This window comes from Lagopus leucura, unplaced genomic scaffold (assembly GCF_019238085.1).
Source record: "Lagopus leucura isolate 7727_CA_CO unplaced genomic scaffold, USGS_WTPT01 Super-Scaffold_73, whole genome shotgun sequence".
NCBI classification, from domain to species: Eukaryota; Metazoa; Chordata; class Aves; order Galliformes; family Phasianidae; genus Lagopus; species Lagopus leucura.
The window spans coordinates 71,559,748-71,583,104 of NW_024962252.1; the positions used below are offsets into that span (position 1 = coordinate 71,559,748).

Here is a 23,357-nt window from a genome sequence, read left to right on the forward strand (position 1 = left end):
TGAAGCAGGTACACAAGTGCTGGTACACAAGACTTGAATCATTCAAGTCTGTCAAAAAAAGTACTGAATTGAGCAGAGGAGGAACATCCTGCCTACAGGATTAGAGTTAGATTAGATTAGATTAGATTAGATTAGATTTAGAGTTAGATTAGAGTTGTTATCTCACTCTCCACTCAAAAGAGGTAACCAGATGGCAGCATGAAAACATCAAACATCATTTTTTACTTTCTACAGAATTTATCAAATGAGAGTTCAGTTGTACAGAAGGCAATTTAGCCAATCTGTTCTTTCTGCAGTTTACACTGCTATATAGAGAAATTCTTAAGAACATCTCAATCTAACGTGCCTTCCATTTTCCTGTTCGTGCAACATATCAAAGCATCCATTTTTCATTCAGTTCTTCACTATGCCATTTTCCCCTTTCTGCTACATTATCTTCATCACATTCACCCACTATCTTTCCAAATTCCTATTGATTGGTTTTTATCGTTTCTCCTCCACAAGCTTTCTTCCTTCATTCCTTGAACTTCACTTCTCACATCCGTCCTCCCACATAAGCCTTTTTTTTCAAAAGACTTTAAAATACAGTCTTAGCTGTATCCACAATATTATGCATTTCTTCTAAGACTAAACAAGTCAATGTTCTCTGAGCTGTATTTTCTCAGTTTAACACAACTGTTTCTTATTAGGTTAGATGGACTTTCATGCATTTTACCCAGCACTCTGATTTAAAAGAAAAACTAAACCATTAGCCTCAGACTTACTAACAAGTACTTGATTCAATTTTCACTAAATGTTTTGAACCACAAAATTTGCCAAATTCCATTGGCTTCAGAAGCATACAGTGCTGGTAGAAAACCCTCCTTCCACAAGGTGTATCCTTGCAGCCATGGCTCACCCTCCATCCGCATTCTATTGCATTTTACTTTGCAATTGACCCACAGAATCACAGAATCACAGAATGCCAAGGGTTGGAAGGGACCTCAAGGATCATGAATCTCCAACCCCCTCCGCCACATGCAGGGCCACCAACCTCCACATTCAATACTAGACCAGGGCCCCATCCAACCTGTCCTTGAATGACTGGTGACAAACACACGTGGCCTTATACCTCTGGAGATTGCACTAAGCTTTTGGGTCTGTTTGATTTGGTTTGTTTTCTTTTTCCCTTTTGTTCTTCCAATCTTTCACCACAGTTGTCTTTCCTCTTCTAACACCACAGAAGTGCACTTGCTCACTGCAGCCCTTCCAATCTCACAAGCTTGCTGTGACACTCCAATTCTTATCCAATTTATATGCACACTAGGAATAGCAAGAGGCTGCTAAAAGAACAACCAAGCTTTTCTCCGTTCTGTTACATAGCCTGGCATTGTTGAGATTGCTTTAAAGAGTGCTCCTATCTCGAGACTGTAAGCCACAATGAAGCTGAGCCATCTAATTTTTTTGCAGTTCTGGTAAACAGACAGAAGTAATGTTGAACTGAGTTTTTGAACACTCAGTAACGATTCCAGTTGGGATCAGGAGCAAGTCACCGATTAAATACCAGTGTTCTTCAGAAAGAAACCAGCCTGTACAAGTGTAAGTAGTAAGTAATGCTGATAATCAGTGAGGCTGCTGAAGTATGAGCTGAGTAACACCTCACCTCCTTTCTGATTTTCATTATGCCATAAAGCTGCACTTTTGCATTTCTGAGGAAAGTGACAGTGCAGCTGAGAGAAAGTGAAAGTGCCACATAGCACAGAAATAGTGAAGTATAATGTGTATCTAATAGCATGAGAGGAAATGGCAGTTACAGCAGCCTCTGCTAGGAAGAAAGTCACAGAATGCCTTCTGCACTAAAAGTTCAAAGAGATGTTCAGAAAGTGCACTTGAATCACAGAGAAGAATCGTGGCAATGAAAGCCAGTCTTAAATTCACCAAGGATTTCTGGTAAAATCTCAACTTTTTCCTTTCCATAAGAAAGTTTTCAGCTGACATCCACAAATGCAAAATAACCCATAAGGACTGACATGACTGTTGTGAATGAGATCACTTGAAGATTCTTTCAGTTTAAAACCCAGGAGTCAAGTCTCACATCATGTATCAAAATGCTCCTCTAATCTTTCTAATACATTCTTCCATCTCGGGCTTTACAAATGAGCTGAGAGCAGTCTTAGAGTGTATGTGCCTGAACAGCCTTTAAGTTGACAATCTTGCATAGCCACAACAGAAAGAACTGTTTTCTGCATCAGTGAGTATCCTCAGATACAGGGTGCACTACTAGTGTTAAAAAAATAATCTGATATTCTACCTACCCAGAGAGGAAATATATAGGAAATAAAAATACATTAAAAACTTCTATATTAAAAACCACCGTCCAATCATTTTCTCTATCACATAACTACCTTATAAATATCTACCTATTAAAAAAAAAAACGAACAGATTTCAATAATTTGTTTTTGAGTATAAGAACAGGAGCTTTATCTATCCATTTCCTCCAGAACTGACTTCATCAGAAACTGAACTAAAATCATTACTGTAATTTATCAAGCATTCCCTGTTCTTCAAAAACAAAGCCATCGCACATAAACGACGCAGCTTGTCATCTATGTAGCTTGAGGGTTTCTCATGCATTCAAATTTTCCACCTCACAGCATTAAATTTAATTATGTAACAATGAACTTCTGTCCTTAGATAACTTATTGGCCTGAAATTGCTGGAGCTATCTGCTACAATACAATTTTACAAATGCTTTTTAAAGACAAAATATGTCACGTAACAGTATCGGACTTTAAAATACAAAGATCTTGAATTCTGCCACATTAATTAGCACAGAAAAGAGGGAGAATCTTTGCAGAAAGTTGTGCTTGTTGATGACCGCACAAGCCACTGGGAACAGTAACCCCACATACTGTTCAGACAAAATTTTGCATCATTTCCCTTATTTTTCAAATTTTGTACATACCGTACCCTAAACAAGAAAAAAAAGCAGATTGCTTTCTGAAAACCTCTACATTTAAGTTTCATATTTAATTTTCCTTTTAAAAAAATGAACAAAACCTCAACAAACAAAATCTGTTTGTGGGGAAAAGAAAATGTAGAAAAGTAAAATAAAAATAATAATAATAAAAAACACTTAAAAGCAAAAGCAAGCATAAGCTTTTACTACCCCCGACTGACTTTTCATAGTGATAGAGACTTAAAGAAAATAAATAAATTATGATATATTTCAATTATTTCATTTGAACGTGTATATCCATTAGGGGAAAACCATGACCTTACAGAAATCAGAGTAGAATAAGTAAACTTGTTTTTTCAAATCTAATCAAAACGTCCTGTATTTCACATACATTATCACATCAATGTCAGCACACATCAGAAAAGCAAAGCCTCTATCTGAAGTTCTCAACAATAAGTTGTTAACTTGAAACAACACTGACCTCTGATTACATATAAAAGGCTTAATTTGCCTTTGTGCTGCCATGCAACCAGAAAAATTAACAAACATGCTGTTTTTAAAGATGTGAATATTAAAAGTTCCTTCCATATTAACTGCTTAATGTGATAAAATTCATTTAAATTACTCTAATCTTCTGTTAGGAAAAGGCTTTTGAAATCTCAGTTATCAAAAATTTGTTCTACATCATTAATTGCCTTAACGAAGAAAGACAATACTGTCATTATGACACTTACCCAATCATAGCGTTTTCTTTAATTTGGCCCTCTGTGCCATTTACCATAGGTTCTTGATTTCTGTTTTCCTTCTCTGAAGCATCACTTGAGAGGCCCAATAAAGCTCGGACTTGTTTTGACTTCACATCCAATATTGTGTCAGTGTAACCCACTTCTTGTAGATACCTGTAGGAACAGAATTCATGTTAATTCTTCATGCACATCTTACTCATTCCAAACAATAAATGAAAACTTCTCCCTAAACTCATCTTCTGCATCTTAGCTTAGCAAAGTATGGTGCTGTGCTAATGAAACATGCTTATAAATCATCCTGTACCAGCTGCAGAGGGATCGTCTCTTGCTGTACCAGCCTCTACAGTCACTGAGGAAAAAAATCAAAGAGCCTAGCAGTCAGAGGTTATACAATACGTTATTCATTCATTTACTAAAATGGATGGAAAAGCACTTTCAATTAAAATATTTACAACTGGCTTATAAAAATCACCACAGTTGCATGTACAATATAGCCATTTTATTCCTCAACACATGGAAACTACATACGAAGCCTTACAAGAAGTGGGAGACATGTTCCTACAAGAATCATTAGAATCCTACGAAAACAGAAGGAATAAAACCAAATTCTGTAGCTATAGCTACTAGTAAGAATGGTTATTTATAATGCAGTAGTTTTGATAAAATCTGTGCCTTGTCTTTCTCACTCTGCAATTTATCTGCAAAATATTAATTTGTTTGGCATCCCAAGGACTGGGCAGCAAAAATCTTGGACATTTTGTATGAAAATATCAAGGTCTAAAGTCGGCACTTACATCAATGCACAGAATTACCTTTGGAAAGATCTGTCTCTGTTCCTTCCTCTACAGAACAAAGTTAATAATGCTATCTCCTCAGGAATACTGAACTAATTAAATAGTCAATAATCTGGGTGACTCTGAAGAGCAGAAATGCTATTCTACAATAAGAGCTGTCACAAATCAAGGACATGCACTTTTCCAACAAAAATATCTTCCTCCAGTTATTTAATGATATCTTCTACATAAATACATCTGCAGAGGAATACTGCCTGATGGCTATATGAAAATCAAACCAGACATCTATGCAAAAGAGAGTCTGTCAGTAATGAACTCTATTCGGCAACATAAAACCTATGAATTACACTGGGAAGGAAGGACTTGCCTTGAAATCACTCCAAGCCACTTGAAATCAATCCAAGTCAAGATTACTTTAATTATGTTTATGCAACTTAAATGAAGAGATATGGGTTCTTGGAAAAAAAAAAAAAAAGAAAAAAGTAAAAGCCACCCAATAGACAAACTGGACAATTTTAACTTTTGTACAATTCACTGGAAAGAGGCCCATTCCAATAAGCCCTAGGAAGTTTTTACCATCTCCCTGCCCTCCCATGTAATCCTTGGTAACACAAAAAAACCCACTAGATATCAAAAATTCTGCTAATTGGTTGAAGACCATAGAATCCAGCTTTCAGCTTAGAAAAATGAAACTTACACATGCAAAAACATGCTCAGGGTGACCCTGATAACAGGTCTTATAAGAGACCCCTGTGTAAATTGAGGGCTGTAATCAAGGCACATATAAAAAAACAAACAACCGAACGCTTACCACCGAAGAAATACAATCAAATACTCTGGAACTGGATAACTCATTAGGAGCAGAATTCAAAAACTGACGTAGATTAACAGACATTTGCTTCATTAAGATGAATCAAGAATTAGAAAGCTTTTAGTCAAAACTTCCTAATGATTTCTATCATTAGGGCAGAAGATGAATGAATTTCAACACACTAACTTTTCTTGAAAGAAAATCTAACAGAAAAATCAAATACCACTATCATCATATTTCAGTAATAGATACTCTTTCTTGCACTCATTATTCAAGTTCTTTTCTCAACACTTACTGTCTTAGCAGCTGTCGTCCTTGTTTCCATATTAGCTGACTATTTTGTTGTGGCTGAATCTCTGTTTCATTCCCTTCATCTGGAAAAGATTATTTAATTAAAAACAGCTTTCTTTGTATGACATTTTAAAAATATTCCCCTCCACTTGACAAGATAAGTGTAATTTGTATTAAAAGTATTAGGAAAGATTGGATAACAACACAAAAATTCCAAGCACCAAAAATCAATCAAGAAAGAAAAAAATTCATACAGAACATAGCTGTTCTATTACTGACACATAAAAAATACAGATAATCAACTATATATTTTAATACATGAGATCAAGTTCCACTAGTCATCAGTATCTTCTTCCCTCGGGTCTGACATCCAAGAGGGCCAACTCTTTCCTTTTTCCTCAAAGGGAACACAACTACATAAACAATTTGGAGTTCCAATTTAATTACTGCTCGTAATTCAAGTTTCAATACAAATAGCTTTAACTGCTAACAATATCAAATGGAACCGTAATAGGACAAGGGGAGAATGGTTTTAAAATAAGACAGGGGAGGTTTAGGTTAGATATTAGAAGGATGTTTTTCACACAGAGGGTGGTGACTCACTAGAACAGGTTGCCCAGGGAGGCTGTGGATGCCCCATCCCTGGAGGCATTCAAGGCCAGGCTGGATGTGGCTCTGGGCAGCCTGGTCTGGTAGCTGGTGACCGTGCCCATAGCAGGGGGCTATAACTAGGTGATCTTTGAGGCTCTTTTCAGCCTAGGCCATTCTATGACTCTAGAATTCTATCTGCAGTATCATTTCCATCTATAATATACTGGTAAACAAATTTCCTTAATATTTGACCATACCCATCAAAACTACTCACATCAACTTTAAACTCATCTGTATTTACATAATTGTTATGGAAGAAGAAAAAGAAAAAAAGCTTTATTTATTACTCTAAGAAGCTGTTGAAAATTTTCCATGTTTTCCACAATCATTAATCAGAACTCAAACAGCACTACTCTGGGAAAATCCACAGAAAAACTATATGGCTGTTCTGGTGAGAAACCTACCTGAATGCTGGCAACTAATAGCTACATATTTTTCCATACATAGCTTCATAGTACTTTTTTCCCCCCTCCTTCAGGAAATAAAAAAGCATACGCTCCTAAGATAAAAAATATCTTGGCTTGTTAGCTACAAAAAGCTCTACAAAAAGAACTTGAAGCCATTCTGGTAAAAACACTGAAGGATGAACAAAATCTTCTTTGCATAAACAAAAATTAAGAACCAGAAAAGCTTGTGGTATAACCCTATGAATAATTTGATAAGTGATATGGGAAGGTTACTGAACATACCAGGAAGTCATTCCTCTTTAAACAACTGAATTGGGAAAAAAAAACACAACAAAAACACCAATACATCCTCTAACAAAGAAGCTACCAAAGATTCCTCAGAATTCACACATAAGGGGACCTACATCCATTTTATCTATCTCAATATTCACAAACCCATTTAATAGCAACCATGGAAAATCACCTCTTGCACAATGATTTCCTGACAACTACTGAACACAGCTGGATGCAATACACAACTACCAAAGCTCACTCTACGTAAGAGTTAATATATAATGGAGATAAATCTGCCTAAAAATTACTTTTGAAAGTGAAAACCCTTCTTCTGAAGGCACTGTTAAGCACAGCTGGAGTCAAGAACTCTCTTTTTCTGAGCCTCTGAACAAATGATTGATGGCAGTATTGGTTTACGGATGAGTACTGAAGGGACTTTATTATGTCTATTCCCACTGCTTCTTCTGAGTGACATATTTCATCAACCGTCATTTCAGCATTTGTACAAGCCATAGTAGAGCTTTTATGTCAGTAATGAACTCATTCTTAACAAATTCTTACCAGAATCATAGTTCGGTGGCTTCATATCTCCCTGATTCAATTCTGTGCCGTATTTCAATTTGTGATATTTAGCCCTGAAAAGAGATGGGAAAAAAACAAAACAAAACAAAATCACTTAAAGGGTACAAATAGACACATAAATGTTGTCTGTCCTCATTATAAAAACCACTTCATCTTTCTAAGATAGGTACAAAACAAAACAATGAAATTCAGCGCATTATTTTGCCTAATTAATTTTTTCAAGCTTCCCTGTTTGCGGATATGTGCTTGCTTCTCCTGCCCCTCCGCTTCCGTGTTAAAAAAGAAAATCAACTATCAAACTTTTTCTATCCCCAGAATGTCAGTTCAGTGCCATTTACTTCATACTTCACTTTGCCACCTCAGTAAAACAAATTTTTTCTTCAAGCTTTCCTCACTAAGGACCACTCAGATTCTACTGCTGATGGCAGCCCAGCTTCTCATGCAGCTGCTAGACCTGACACTTGAGTTCAAAAGCTCAGAGTCCTCTTCCAAAAATACTTAGTCTATAGAAGGCCTATTGTAATAAGCTCCACAAAGAATGCCATGTGACCATACGAGTAGCTAGAAGACGAAAAGCCTCATCTGACAGATTCAGTGTTTATAGACTTTTAAACATACACATTACAAATAATTTCACAGTAGTATAACATTACAAATCTATATGGAAGTCATTTAATAAGGATTTATCACAATAGATAAAGCCTGACAACACAGTAACTAAGGCAACACTGAGAGCAAAGACAGCCTTATCCAGTGTCACTATCATTTCCCCCTTCTCTTATATCCACTGTAACTCTTGTCTCAATAATTGGTTTCAACAAGTACAAAAGCTTAGAAGATTCAAACCCAATGGATTCCCTATGAAGCTTTGTAGCCATTCCTAACTGGGTGGAGAAGCAGCACTTGCACTTGTTCCTATCATAAATCAAAGGCAAGAGAGAACTCAAGCAAGACTCAAGATTCAGCCTGGCAACAGTGGGAATACCAACCTGCATGCATATGGGCAGGCACAGCACCAGTGCAAACACATTGAGCTGGGTGTAAGGCAAGATATAGGCAAAAAAAGACAAAAAGATGAAAAAAAAACAACCCACTTATGCATATCAACAATAAGACAGGCTTCACTGGCTTCACTACTTGCAAAGGAACTCTTCCATTTGAAATGATTTTAAAGAAAATAATGTGCTACACCTCATAACTGCACAAGGCAACTGCCACTAGCAAACTCACTACTTCTAATAAAATAATGCTAATGGAAGTGATGTTTGGTAGCTCTTACACCTCAGTATTGACAGTACACATTTCCTAACAATTTGGCCTTTTTTTAGTGATAATAAACATTTAATACTGTGTGAGCAACGTGAGTGCAGAGAGATGATGCCTCTTAGGAGTACACAGCAACTAAGACAGATGAAGGAATTCACATCCCTCTCTCAAGTCAGAGCATTAAGTTCTACCTCAGCTAAGCAGCAATCACTGAGGAAAGGGGAGGGAATGTATTCGAAAGATATGAACAGAAACAAGTGAAGGAAAAACATTTTGATAGGTACAAAGAAGAATATCCAAGAATAAAACAAAATTAAAGCTGAATGCCCATCTGAAATACTTAATTCTCAAAGCATGCTTTCTACACATCACAAGCAGAGAGATGTTTCCCCAGTTAGACAAACCCACGTAAGCACTGTTAAATACTGATACTGTGCACATTTTTTCACTCCACCATCATTAATGAAAAGTAACGACTGAGTACAAATCCTCTAGTCTGACACTAACCTACCTCAGCAACAATAAACATCCCATTTAAAAAAAAAAACACTTTAAGCTTTTATGCAGTCAGCAGTTCAAGTGATCTTAATGTTTAATTTATTTTTATTTGACTTTTGAAAAGCAAATATTAACACTTCACTTAAATCTGGATTAGTGACACACACACACACACACATATATATATATATATATTATATACTCCACAATATTTCAGAGAGCAGTTGGTTTTGTGGCATGGGGTACTTGCTTTTAGTTCATACACCTTATATAAATTCCTATTCTCTTCAGAGCATTCACCAGTTTTCTAGTCAAAGTTTTGTTAATTTTCTCCCTAAGAACTAAATACAATGATTATTAGGTTAAGTGAAAAGATTATTCCCTTTACCCTTCTTATGTCCAAAACCTACCTCTCAAAAATTCAATCTGTACTTTTTAATACTTCTCAGTGTATTTGTTACCAACATTAAGACTCTGTATATTCACAGTTTGTTTATTTTTACAGTTCTTACAGGGTTTTCCTTCTTTAAACAAACAGTAGCATTTTGTGACTTTTTTCTAATTGAAATTTTCCCCCTCATTAAATGCATGATAAAATCAGTTCAGCATAGTAAGATTCTTCATTCTGCTCACATTCTAATCTATTAGTAACAAAGTTGGGTTTTTTTTGATTGCTTGGTTGTTTTTAAATCAGTTCCTCCTTGTAATGGAACAGTTTTTGAAGCCTTTATTGCTCTTTCTTAAAACAAGAGGATAACCCAGATTACATGATCTGGTACACCATAGGTCCTTAAATTTATTTCATTACTAAGCTGGACTAAGACTTCATCTATCAGAAGATTTAAATGCATCACAGGCAGAGACCAGTGAAAATACAGATGCAACAAAAGCACAATGTCCTGACAAAGACAGCTGACAAGCAGAAAAAGCAATAGACGTTTACTGGTATGAAATGAAATCCCAACGCAAAACTGAATTAATTACAATGAATTAGTATAAACTCAGATTGCTGAGCAAGACAAAACCATTGAGATATAAAAAAAATGTGAATACAGTGACAGAGCATTTGACCTGGTAAACCCACCTTCAGCTATGGTTAACTTCCAGTTTAAAGGAAGGGGGAGGGTAAGGTAGCTAGCTGTCCACTGGGAAAAAAAAAATAACTCACTCTAGCAGGAAGTGGAAGATTTATTATTAGTAACATCCTCATGGTACAGCTGAAAATGTCACAAGCATGAAAGTCTCCTTCTTTCTAAAGTATACTAAGGAAAAGACTGAACACAAGGATTAAGAATCCAAGTCTTAGAAGGGGAAGTCTTGATCAGCCACTACCACATATTGAAAACAAAAGGCATGAAAGGTCTCACAAAATAAATCTTAATTATTGTCTTTCCACATTCTTCGTATGACTTACCTCTTACCATGTTTATATTTCTCTGTTCCTTCAAGTAACGTATCTCCTGCCCACCAGATATGTTTAATTACTCCATTTCCTCAGAAAGCACATATTCTAGTTATTAGCTGCTTGAAATTGTCCCTCTAGCACTCTTGCTGAACTGTAGTTCACACAGCACAGTAGTGAGATGCTACTGCCACAAAAGAGAGCAAATACAGTATTTCTTCTAGAAATCTGAAAACAGAAAAAACAAAATTCCTCCAAACTTGGCTTCATCTGCTTAAAAATACTGAGGTAGCCTTGGGATTTGGCACTCACAAAGTGAGCCTAGCATTGTTATCTGAAACATGACCAACATGGGTGGCTTAACTGTTTTCTGAAAATTGAAAGTTGTCTGAAGAATGCAGTTTTGGGGCCATAAAACTATTTCAGCAGATAGATAGCCTTACTCAGGTAAGTATGTATATTACTACTGCTCTGGCTTTTGTACTTCATTATACATCTTTTTATTACTATTGCTATTATCATTTTCTTTAAACTGTGTTTCTTCTATACAAACAGTGCTTGGATGCATTAAACATCGCTGCCACAACACTTTAGGAGGTGCTCAGAAAAAACGCTAAAGGCATTCATCCTTCAAACTCTCCTAAAATTGAGAGCAGTTAAACTGTTCTGAATGCTTCATATAGAAAAGCTTGATTCCAATCAAAAAAAGCCACTATTTCTTGGAAATATCTGTCACTGGACCTGAAGCATCTGATCCAGCTGTGCTGAGGGAGCCTGCCAAAACATCCGTAGAAGATCTAGGAGTCATCGCCAAACCAAGAGACATAAACAAGAAAGACTGCCAGGAACAGCAATGTAAGATGCTCTATCCAGGGGTGAGGGCGCCAGCCTCACTCTGATCACGCACATTAGTGCAGAAAACAACATAAAATTAAATCAAGTATTTCTAGAGACATGGCTCAAGAGTCAGGTTCTCTGGATGGGATATGTTGAGACAGGAAACAACCTAGACTAATTTACTAAATTAGACACACTTGAGAGAAATAGTACTACATTTTGTTTAGCTCCTGAAAATCCAAAGGAAATAATGCCATTTATTGATGGAGCAACTATCAATAGAGCAATAAAAAACATAACACTCAAGGACAAACTGCCTCACACTGAATATCTACAGGATGTTGGCAAACCTACACCAGAACTGCTGCTGAAAAAATGGTAGTGATTAACTCTTTCTAAGTTCTTTTCTCCTTACTGTATTGACTCTTCAGCAGAAACAACTTGATTACATACACAAACAACAAAAAGGTAGTTACCACTACTGATATAATGAACAAAACAAAATTTGTCAGAAAAAACGTGATATTACGTAAACATTATTTTCTACCTTCTTCAATACAAAATCAGGTAAATGCCAAGAAACAGAACACTGCTTCTGAAATTTATTATTTAAAACTGATTGGAAAAAATTCTGAAGATCCACTCTGCAAAAGAGCAGCTCATAAAATCTCATACCTGAGAAGACCCATGTCAACCATTTCTTATTTTGGGAACACTGCGAGCACAAACTACTGTGGATCAAGATTTAATATTCCGTTCAATTACTAATAATCTATTTAATCTCATTAAGATTGGTACACAAGGCCAGGGCTGAAATGGAAGAATGCAGGTAAGTCTTCTTTTCCTCTCCCAGCAGCACCAGCTTTGTTCTAACTTATCAAAAATGTTTTCCTCCTACCTTCAAGGATCTCACTTTCAGCTCTGAGATCCCTGTATAAACAGCCAGCATCCAACCTGACTACTGGCAGACGGAGTACATGGTGGTTTAGGGAAGTGTTGGGAAAGAGAATAATGTTTTCAAGCCCAGTGTGTTGCCATTCCTTTAAGCATCAAGCAAGAACACTTGCTGGGAGACATTTCTAGCAGCAATAGAAAACATTTTCTTCAGTAACTGGCAAATAATACTTCTGTTTAAAACAACAAACTGTTATAAATAGCCATCTCAAGCACACACCACACACAAATACCACATTTACTTTAATAACTATTGTATACGCATACAGAAAATGTCAGACTGGATCAGATCAGCTGCCTGTGTGGCTTACTGACCTTAGTAATTGAGGCCAATACTACATATGGGGAGGGAAGGGAGAGGAAACAAAACAAGAATGCAAAAAAAATTAAGATAAAAGATAACATATGTAAAAACTGCCAACAAAAAACTATCTGGGTATTTTCCTAATTCTGACACTGTATGCTGCATTAGCATTTAAATACCAAATGAAATTTAAGTGGCTCTTACCAAACAACCAGTGGACGTTTTCATTATAGATATGGAAGGGTTTTTCGTTTTGGTTTGGTTCTATTTTTTTCTTAAAAAACTTATATCATAGTTTATTGAAATAGATTTATATCGCCTGATCATTTGGGATAAATTGCTAATTTAACTTGACTATGAAAATGTTAGAGAGATCCCCAAGTAACCAGGAATATATTTTTAATTTTGAAATACAATAAGTCTTACCAATTTTATTCCTTAGAGCATAAGGAATAACTGCACAAAAATGTACTCCACTGCCTCTCTGTCTTCTTTTAAAGTGACTCTAATCTTTAAAATCATGCTTCAAGCGCAAGCCTTTCTGTGGCTAACACATCTTCACTAAGCAGAAATCTGATATTTTCCTATGCTATCTGATTTAAGATCAATCAGGCAAGAAGGCCTGGGCAAAAAGGATATCCACCTTAACCACTTCTCTGATAACTGTCTGAAGAAGCAGCAAATATGCTGCAGCCCTGGGGCTGCAGCCCTGTGCTAGCAAGTAAACTGGACAATGTAAGGCATATCTCATGTGCCCAAGCAGCCCAAGTAAGATGAGAAATTCTAAAAACAAAGCTTCTCATAGTTGTGCTTCATTGTGTTTTTTTATTTTCAAGCAGTATCCTATTCTCACATGCAAATGTGTATATTTCTACTAATGTAAACTGTTTAGAGTTCATTTTATTAATATTTTATGAAAGAAAAGTAGGAATTATCTGATAGGGAAATAGTATTTAAGCAACAATTAGTAGAAGTATTAGTATTAGTAGAAGTATGCTTTTCCTTTAAGCATTTTAAAAGACATCTTACTGGTAAAAATAAATAAATAAATAAAAGTAACTTAACTTGCCCTGAAATAAATCACTAGAGTAGAGACCTCTGGAAACACAGTAAAAATAATCCGTGTGCCTCAAAGTTTAGAACTACAGGAGAGTGCGTGCAGAGTAAAACACTGAAGTAGTAGACAGGAGACTTCTAAGGAAATTCCCACGAACAAAGAAATAGGTATTTGATTAACTGGTAAACACAAACATTTTTTCGTTCACAGTAAATCTCTCCCACTTTGGGCAACGTTATCTGTCATCACGTACTCAGTGCTAAACCAACGTACCTTTCTTGTTTAAGTGCATATTCCAGCATTTTGATTCTCCGCACTAGGTCCTTCTTCAGATTTTCTTGCCCCTTCCTTTCACCTTGAAGAAAAGCGATCTGGGCCTGCAAAGAAAGTATTCAATGTAGACTGTTTCTTTAAAACCATTCAGAAGAGCTCAATTCTTCCTCCCGCCTCAAGTTACTTTGGAATTGATTTGTACAGCCCAAAAGAATCTGGCTTAGTGTTTCACAAACATTAAATGCTTAAACTAAGCATTGCATAGATAAGCCTTCTAAACTACACTCCCAATTCATATAAAAAAAACCTCACAAAGATAAGAAATAAATTCTAGTTTGTTTGACAGGGTTTATTTACTCCCTTAGCTAAACATTCAATCAAAGATAAAGAATATATAAAATCAACATACAAAAAGCCTTCACCAGATGAAAGCATTTGCCAATGATAAGCAGAAGATGTTAAAATATTTCTCCTTACTATCTGAAGTAGTATATAATTAGTGCACTGTTATGCAGATACACGTTAGATACATGATACTAGTCAAGAGAACTAAAATACAGCATGTCCTGCTAAAAGAAAAATAAAACTGTTTCTAACACAGTGCTATGTGTTAATTATAATACTTACTAAAACAGGTTAAAGAAAGCTCTCCAGAAGTACTTTAACAGAGAGAAAAACAGGAAAGAGAGAAAGATACTTTGGTGAGAGGGAAGGGGAAAGATATGGCATAAAAGTAAAGAGAAGTGGAAAACAGACACCTAACCTTTGTCAGTTTTCAGCAGACAGTACTTAGTAACCCATGAAAACCTCTTTTCAATAGGCAATGATGATACACATAGGACAGTCCTTCTTAATCATAAAGGCAGAATCTGATCCTATACTTCACGTTTAAGTCAAGTCATTATAAAACACAGGTTCTTGTGCTCTCATCTCACAAAGCACACTTCAGGCAGAAATGCCTCTGGACAGCCACCACTTCATACCTCAGCCTCACCCATTCTTCAAGTTGCCTGCCATTTTCAGTGTCAGCAGCAACCTCCGCAGCAAAGTCATAGATGTATGTCCTGAAAAGCTTGAATAGCATAAAAGGCAACTGGTCAAGACCTCCAGCTGTTGAATATGATGACTAACAAGCTCTTCTTTTCCACAGATACTCACTATAAGCAAGCCAACCTGTTCTTTGCAGGTATTGCAGTCTGCATCAGTGTCGCAGGGGAAGTTTGGGAGAAACAGAATTACCCTGTCCTCCTTCCAATTTTGAAAGCAGTCCTCAGATACTGTAATTAAATGAGACTTAAACTGCTGCTAAAGAATAACTTATCTGACTTCAGGTTTTTATTGCATTTGCTGGTGATCAGCTACAGCAACTGACACAACTTCACAGCTCAAATAGAGCCAGTAAATAGCATCACAAGCACCTGAAGAAGCCTTAGTACCAATCCCCAACTATAGCAGCCAGTTTACAACATGTGACAAATGCTGGCTAATCTCTCCAAAGAGCTCAGTCTTCATCTTCACCAGGGAAAATGTACTCAACTCCCCAAAAATCCTCAGCTGGATCAAAAGGAAGGCCCCATCACTCTGGTAGCAAGCTTGCTCTCACTCAGCATTTAACCTGAACTGAGCAAAAAGCCAGAATTAAATATAATGCTCCTTGTACGCTCAGTGCCAGGCGAGTCACAGTACTGCTCAGGAGCCATCATTGTCTACTCTGAAAATTTTAACTCTGCAAGGAGCATTTCAGCTCCATCCCTCTTAGCAACATCTCAAGCATGTACAACTTGGTTTGCTATAGCTGTACAGCCCCCCAGGTTACAAGGCACAGACTGATGCACCCCAATAGTAATTTCCATCAACCTGCTTCTAAACACACCCAACAGAAACATGCAAGTGCCATTCCAAGCAAGTGAGATGACATCAAAGCATACTATTCACTAAAAGGAAAGGAGTACATTACATAAATATACACTTGGATGGAATGAAAAGGATTGCCCAGTGGCACCAGGACACGTGCTGTAAGGACCTATGGCTACCTGCAGGCATTTCCAGTACAGGAAGAACAAAGCTGTGTGCCTAGAGGATGGACAGCAACAGCCACCCCGGCAAGGCCCACATTTTACACATCAAGAAAAGGCCCTGGAAAAAATTTAATTGATTCTTTGAACTTCTTTTGCTGTGAGAGGTATGTCAATGCTGTCACTCATGCCTCATAACTTCCCTTGGAGGTCTAAGAACACGAAATACGTGTGGTTCTCACTTGGAAAGCAGGCAGCAATAACAACAGGCTGGAGTCAGAAGCCCATGAGCTGCCTTTGCACCCTGCACAGGCTTACGGCCAGAATCTTCCACAGTCACTATACTCTGGTCAGTCATTTTATTGTCAGATCAAGAAATGCAGGAGTGCACAAGAAGGTGTGGGAACAACCTGTGCCCTCTCTGAGCCTTGCAGCACAGCTGTGGAGTTTTTTTGAAGCATTACTTTCGACATTCTGACTCCTAAAATGAGATACTTTCATTTCATGTCATTTTCATAGCTCCAAAAGTAAGGACAGTTTCCCCCCGTCTTTCTCACAGACATTAGTAATCTTTATTCCTTGTTTATATGCATATAGGATAATTATAGTCAAGTCATTCTTAAATCATTATTTACATGCATTAGCTCAAATTTTTATGTCACTAAGACGTTAAGAAACTTCAAAGTTAAGAAATTCTTCATGATAATATTAAGGCAAAGATGAGGACATGAGGACAGACAGCATAAAAAATAGCAACTGACATATTATGCATAATACTGCAGCAGTCCACATGTAGACTTCTTTCTCTACAGTCATCATTAAGTGAAAGTGTGCAGAGGGAACCTAAATGTTCATATCATACATGAAACAATTTGTAATATAAATGAATATTATTTAATTATTCATATATATATATATATATATATATATATATATATATATATCACACAATCACAGAATTATAGGGGCTGAAAGGGACCTCTAGAGATCAACTAGTTAAAATCCCCATCAAAGCATATATATGACAAATGATGAGATGGAGCAGTATTTTCTCAGTCTTACACAAAAACGTTGTACTTCTAGATTCATAATTTCTGATCAAAATACTTAACCAATTCCCCTTATAAATATGAAAACATTTGAAGTGTAAGACATCTAAGTGCTGTTATGATGACATGACAACTACAGCTTTCTCATTATTTCAGTATAGTTGGAAGAAATTTAGAAATAGATTCGGACTGCACAGGCAGCTCCCCACTGTAGAAGCATTGGTGCAAGTCAAAGCTCAGGTGAGAACTATCTGTCAGCTAAGAAGCGAAGGAGAAATGCTTCAGTTCTGAATAATCTGTGATGTTTTGTCCTTCTGCTTTGGCCACTCCTAGGAAGGCTTGCCAAAAATGTCAAGAATTCACAAGTATGCCCAACAAACAGGTTTTGTAACAACTGACCTTCTAGCTAATAAGGTTAACATGCATTACGTTGTAAACTAGTCATCAGAAACCTCTAACTCTGCCTATGGGAGCACGTAAAACCTGAGCTGGTTCTTGCCCTATGGGTGGGGCACAGATCTCCACAAGTTGGCTGGTTTGCTAGCTCAGCAGCACAGAATTGCAGCGGCATCAACCTCTGGTGTAATCCAGGCTAAGTGCTAGGAGTCACTGTGGTACAGCTCATCTGCTGAACTAGAATCAAGAGTCAGGTGGAGGAAGAAAGAAGTATTAAATACTTGTAACAGTCTGTTTGGGCTACTATTGGACAATCCCTTTTTTTTTTTTCCCCATCTCCTTCCTTTTCATCTATTAAAGTTTCTGGCATTGCCAACTGCAACAGAAGTTTAAAGTGCATGTGGTCTAAATTAGTAGCACTGTAGCTATCATAACTGTTTCACCTCTTCACCAGGAGACTTTAAAAATAACATTCATTTTCAAGTGGGAAAAAAAAAGGACAAAACATGACAGTATGTTATGGTTATAAGAAGTTCCCCAGAAGGCTCCGAGGTCACTTTCCTGTGAAAGGTACTGAAGGGTGAGGCAACCCTGTTAGCATTGGGCTAGAAGCACTATTACCATTACCATAGTTCAAGTTGTTGCCTTTTTAGTACAGACTTAAAAGTCATAAAAATATAATCAAATAATTACATTGCATCTTAATAAAGTCTGGATTTTACCAATGTTTTAAGAAGTAAGCTGGGATTTACACTTCCTGGAATCATCACCCACAGTGTTATGGGTGTCAAAAAACCCGTGCACCTTTTTAGGCTGACATCTTGGTGTTAAGGAACAACAAAGGATTAACAAAAAAATTTACTTCCAGCAGAAATTGTTTACAAGGAAATAGCGCCACAGCTGCTAAACAAATTATTTGTGTTTACTACCAATTTCTCTCTGTTTATGGATTTAACAGCTATTTCAAGGTAAAAGGCTGGAAGGCCTTTTAGTCAATCAAACTCAAGAACTACCAAAACCCTTTCCATTCTTTTCTTAAAGATGTTTCTCTTTTGAAACATTTCTTTCTTTTGAAATAAGTATAGCTTCAAATTTTGGGGGCACTGCAAGATTGACAGCCATCATTTTGGCAAAGTAAAAGCTATTAAGATAAACAATCCTATGTGTACTGCTTCTGACAGGTTGGAAGAAAAAGAGCAAGAAATGGAAAACATTAAGAAAAGTATTGTAAAAATATGTAAATAGGTAAAATAACGAAATACCTACACTGATGAATCAGTCTGCAACAGCTGCTCTAACCGGTCTACCAAGATTTACCAGAACAACTCTGTAGGCTGTCAGGTGAGCTCAGGCTTTCAGATTACAGATGCACAACACATCAAGCACACTTGTAAATAGGTGGAGGCATGCCCTGAAGAGTCAGGGAGAGAAGAGAGAAAAACCAAGTGCAGCTCAGCGTATGCACAACAGGGGGAATAGCAGGCCTAGCACCAGTGCTAAACAATTCTTCAAGAGCCACGCTTGAAAAACATCAAAACTTCACACCCACCAATTTCCAGCTGTCGGTCCATTCTGCAAACAGAGAGCTAGGATGCTTCTACACACGCTTGCAGTCATTTACTGCAATGCAATGCTGCAGCAGGTTAAAACACACTTGTGCCTTGTATTTGAAGATTTATTTTACTCGAAAATGGCATCAGTTCACTCCAAAACATCAGAGCTATGCAATGAAAAAGTCAAACCACCCAAAAGAGATGAGAGATATGGCTTACGGTAAGGAAGGGGTTGCAAAAGCCACACACTTAGATTCTTCATCTCTTTGAAAATATTGTTTCAGAAACAATATGATATCAGTCAATTTAAAACTCCTTGTCAGCCATCCAGAATCAAAGGTGATGTAGTAATTTTTTCCTGGCAACACCCTGATTAGTAATTTAAGCATCTCACCCAACAGGAATACTTCTCTTTCTACAGCTTGAAGTGCTTTACGACACAGATATCTTTGCAGATAGATCTCCAGCCTGTCTTTCATCCACTCTTTAGTGCTGCCTTTCACTACTCCAGCAACTGCAAACACTGAAGTATTTGCTGATTTAGTCAAGCAATATATATTCTGCTCATTTCATCATTCTTCAGAAGTAAGAAATCTCTTCAATCCTTTAATCCTTTCTGCAGTACACTTAAGTGGTGAGAATTAACTTTTGTTTTTCTTTTGAGTCACAGGGGCATGCTCCATGCAAACTGATGGAAAGACAAAAAGAGATCGGTGCCTTGTCACAGAACAGCGGCATGTTAAGAGGCCCGAATGCTCAGACAGATTGCCTTTCACTTGCTGCAAAGGATCCCACATACAGGAAGGCAGAAATGCAGCAACAGCTATCAGCACCAAGGCTGATCAACAGACGTCTTGCCACATCTAAACTGAAACCATGGAATCTCGTGGTTTGAAGGCATCACTTGGCTACTGCATCTGAAGGAGAAAGGCAGCAATTCCAGTAATAAAAAGAGGAGTGAAGCAGACTTAGCCACACAAGCATTTGCAATGGCAGTTGGTACATCACTGGTTTTGGCTGCTGAGTTCAGAACAGCTACTCTGTGTGCTCAAGCATGCACCAACCACCACCCTGAACAACATCGGCTGGAACAGACAGAAAAACAACTACTTGTGTCCTCACCTCCTGCTTACAAGCACGGTTATGAACAGGATGCATGCCAGTTTTATGCGATGCTTTCGCAATCCTGCCCTATGCGACTGCCCTCAAAAGAAACATAACCCTGGCTAAGGGCAGAAAAATGCAATCTTTCCACAATGCAGTCTTTTATTCAACTTCTTTGTCACCGCACTGTTTTCAAAATATTCCATATTGGTTAGTATTAGCAAACTCTCCTTAAAGAAGAAAATGAAACCCTCCAGATGAATCAAGCAACAGCCACATATTGAGCAGGTCACTACAGTGAAGCAAATCTCTACTTTCCCATTTAAGAATATTTCATTTCTACAGTACTGCCTGTAAAGGTTGGATCCAGAGTGCTCTAGAGAGATTCAGAAGAACCACCTCAAGCACTTCTCAGCATTTAAAAAACAAAACAGGACAATCCTTCACCTATTTTTAAGTTCTTGCCCACTTCTTAGCGAACAAACTTAGGAAGAAGGACCATACAAGGCCTCACAGCCTAGTGAGACAAAATGCAGCTGTAGGTTGCTGATCAATACCTATTTTCTCACCAAACTGTGTATAGCTATCACTTTTACCTGAGACTTCACATTTCTATAGCCTTATTTCCTTCAGCATTAAATGAAGGTGAACCACAAGACTCCTCAGATATATGTGATCTTCCTTAGAGAATTCTACACAGCCTGCTCTAGAAACTTTCAGTGTCTACTGAAACGTAGATAAAGGGTGAGTTATATTTGCAACTTCTTGTTCAAAACAGTGCAAAGTTACTTACCCCTTATGCAATAAAAGTGACATATGCCAAGACCTTCAGCATAAAAACAGCAGCTACAGTTGGAGGAGCACAGATATACCAATTTAGATTATAGACGCGCCTTCATAAAGACACGTGTGATCCTCCACCATATGCTAACCTGACATGGAAAAAAACCACCTGAACAACATAAACTGTCTGATTTTTACTTTGGCATCAATTCAACAATTACATAGCAAATCATGAAAAGTAGAAAATATTTGTCTGGAGTATAACATTTTGAGGAAAACACAAAGGCCATTTGGCAACAACAGTAAGCCATTCCACACTTGGAAAAGTCTATGTTCTAGTCATACCATGTTCACATTTTCAGCAGCATCTTCCTAAAGGGGTGCATACATTTAAGAAACATTTCTATACACTTGAACAAAGTTACAAATTTTAAGAGTTTAGAGAAGAAAGCCTGGTGCTCGGAAAAACTGGGATCATTTATGCAATTAAACAAATCAAAAGTCTGTAAGACTCAAGTGCAGACCTGCAAAGAACCAGTCTCACTCAGACTGTATTTACATTCTACTTCTGCACAAAAGCTATAAATTTGTTTATTGCAGCTCTTCAGTCACTCAGCATCTACTCCCACCAGTCCTCCTGGTTTGAATAAGACAAGTCATGACGGCTTATCAATGAGAACATGAGGCCCAGCTGGCAGCCATGTATGTAAGCAAACAAACAGGAAAAAAAGGAACATGGAAGCTTCTCCCTGCTTCACATGAATTTACAAACTAGAAAGTTTGCTAAGGGAAGTTATCGAAAGAAAGAACATTTGGTCTCTGAGACCCATTTAGCACTACTTTCCCAACTAAACACGCCTCAGCCTAGTGACTGATATATTTTCAACCACTTTTCACTTATCTGATGCATTTGAAGCAATAAACTTGAAAATACCGTCCTTTTGGGGTGGAGGGGAATTGAATATTAACCCTTTTTTTTTTTTTTTTTTTTGTAACAACTGCCTTACAAGAAGAAACATTTTATCAAAGATATCCATAGCACTTCTGCCAGGTCACCTTCCTCCACGAACCCCAAGATTTTATGTACTTGCTCCTATTCGAAAATCCTACAACAGAACTTTTTCAAGCACAATTTCATTTTATTGGCAAGACTACACAAAACTCCTTGGGAGTTTTCCTTTGACCAAACAGCTGATACCATCAGCTCAGCACTCGCTTCTTCTCTGAGCAGTACTTAGTATCACTGCAGGAACGATTTCTAACTGAAACCTCACAAATAAGGAGGCCAACTAGCAGTAAATACCAACTATTTCTGAACCAAGTAACCCGTGCCCCAAACCATGCTATAAATAGCCTAGCCATGTGCCCGCCATGCCCCTTCTCCCCATGACTGCAGCCCAGCAGAGGTGAGGACACGGCCCTTGTTCTGCCACTGCCTTTTGCCTCAGAGCCGCAGCGCAGCAGGCAGGAGCACCCCAGTGCCCCCAGAGCTGCTACTGCCAAATCTGATTTCCACAGCCAATCTCAAGGGTTCATCTGTTATTTCCATCACATTCCTTTTGTTATTATTGCTTGCTATCATTTAGCCCCATTTTATCTCATTTCATAACTTTTTTCCTATTTTTTTTTTCTTTTTTTCTCTCCTTTTAGCACTCTCTGATGTGGGATATTCTCAACAGAGTTATGCAAATGCAAATCCAGCACATTCACCCATCCTCCTTAGCTTCTTTGCACACCTTCCCAAAAGGAAGTTTCCCTGGTCAGAGCAATGCTGATAACCATGCTGGGTCCCACCGCTCAGAGGAAATGACATCCCCATCACGGAGAGGACAGGAGTGAGAAAACTCAGCAGGATTCAGGATGCCTATACATCCACTTACGTACAGCATAGCAGTTTGCTGCAATTTAAAGCAGTTGTGAAACACGCTGAGAAATGCCAGTCAAAAACCTACAGATCAGCATCTTTGCCAACAAGATGTTCATTTGTCCAAAGCAAAATTTCCTACAGTTACAGTAACACCCGTGTTACTTTCAAAGATGGCATTTCTCACCGCCATCCCCAGGAGGCAGCCCAGCTCCCAGCCTCACAGGGCAAACCCCAGATGCTCCTGAGTGGGCACGTGGCCAGGCAGGGCCGCCAGCTGAGAGGCCTACGGCGGAGGCTGGGCACCAGCAAGCTGCAGGGCCAGGTCCGTGTGCCTCTGGTCTTCTGTACTGCATCCACCTCCACATCAGTTATCGGCTATTCTGCAGCAGGCTGCTTTGACACACAACGGCAACTCTGGAATTCCTTGGAAACACCGACCAGGATAATGGAGAATGAAAAAAATAAAATAAAATAAAATAAAATAAAATAAAATAAAATAAAATAA

The 23,357-nt window shown here is 37.8% G+C and overlaps 1 protein-coding gene across 1 annotated transcript in view; it reads right to left on the reverse strand.

The window, feature by feature from the left end:
* Positions 1 to 23,357, reverse strand: part of STRN (striatin) — a 63,174-nt gene that overhangs the window by 36,704 nt on the left and 3,113 nt on the right. The window contains exons 2-5 of the mRNA XM_042892667.1: positions 14,086 to 14,189; positions 7,474 to 7,547; positions 5,586 to 5,664; positions 3,674 to 3,838 (exon numbers count right to left, since the gene is read on the reverse strand). Coding sequence (XP_042748601.1) covers positions 3,674 to 3,838; positions 5,586 to 5,664; positions 7,474 to 7,547; positions 14,086 to 14,189 — 422 coding nt within the window. The remainder of the gene's footprint in view (positions 1 to 3,673; positions 3,839 to 5,585; positions 5,665 to 7,473; positions 7,548 to 14,085; positions 14,190 to 23,357) is intronic.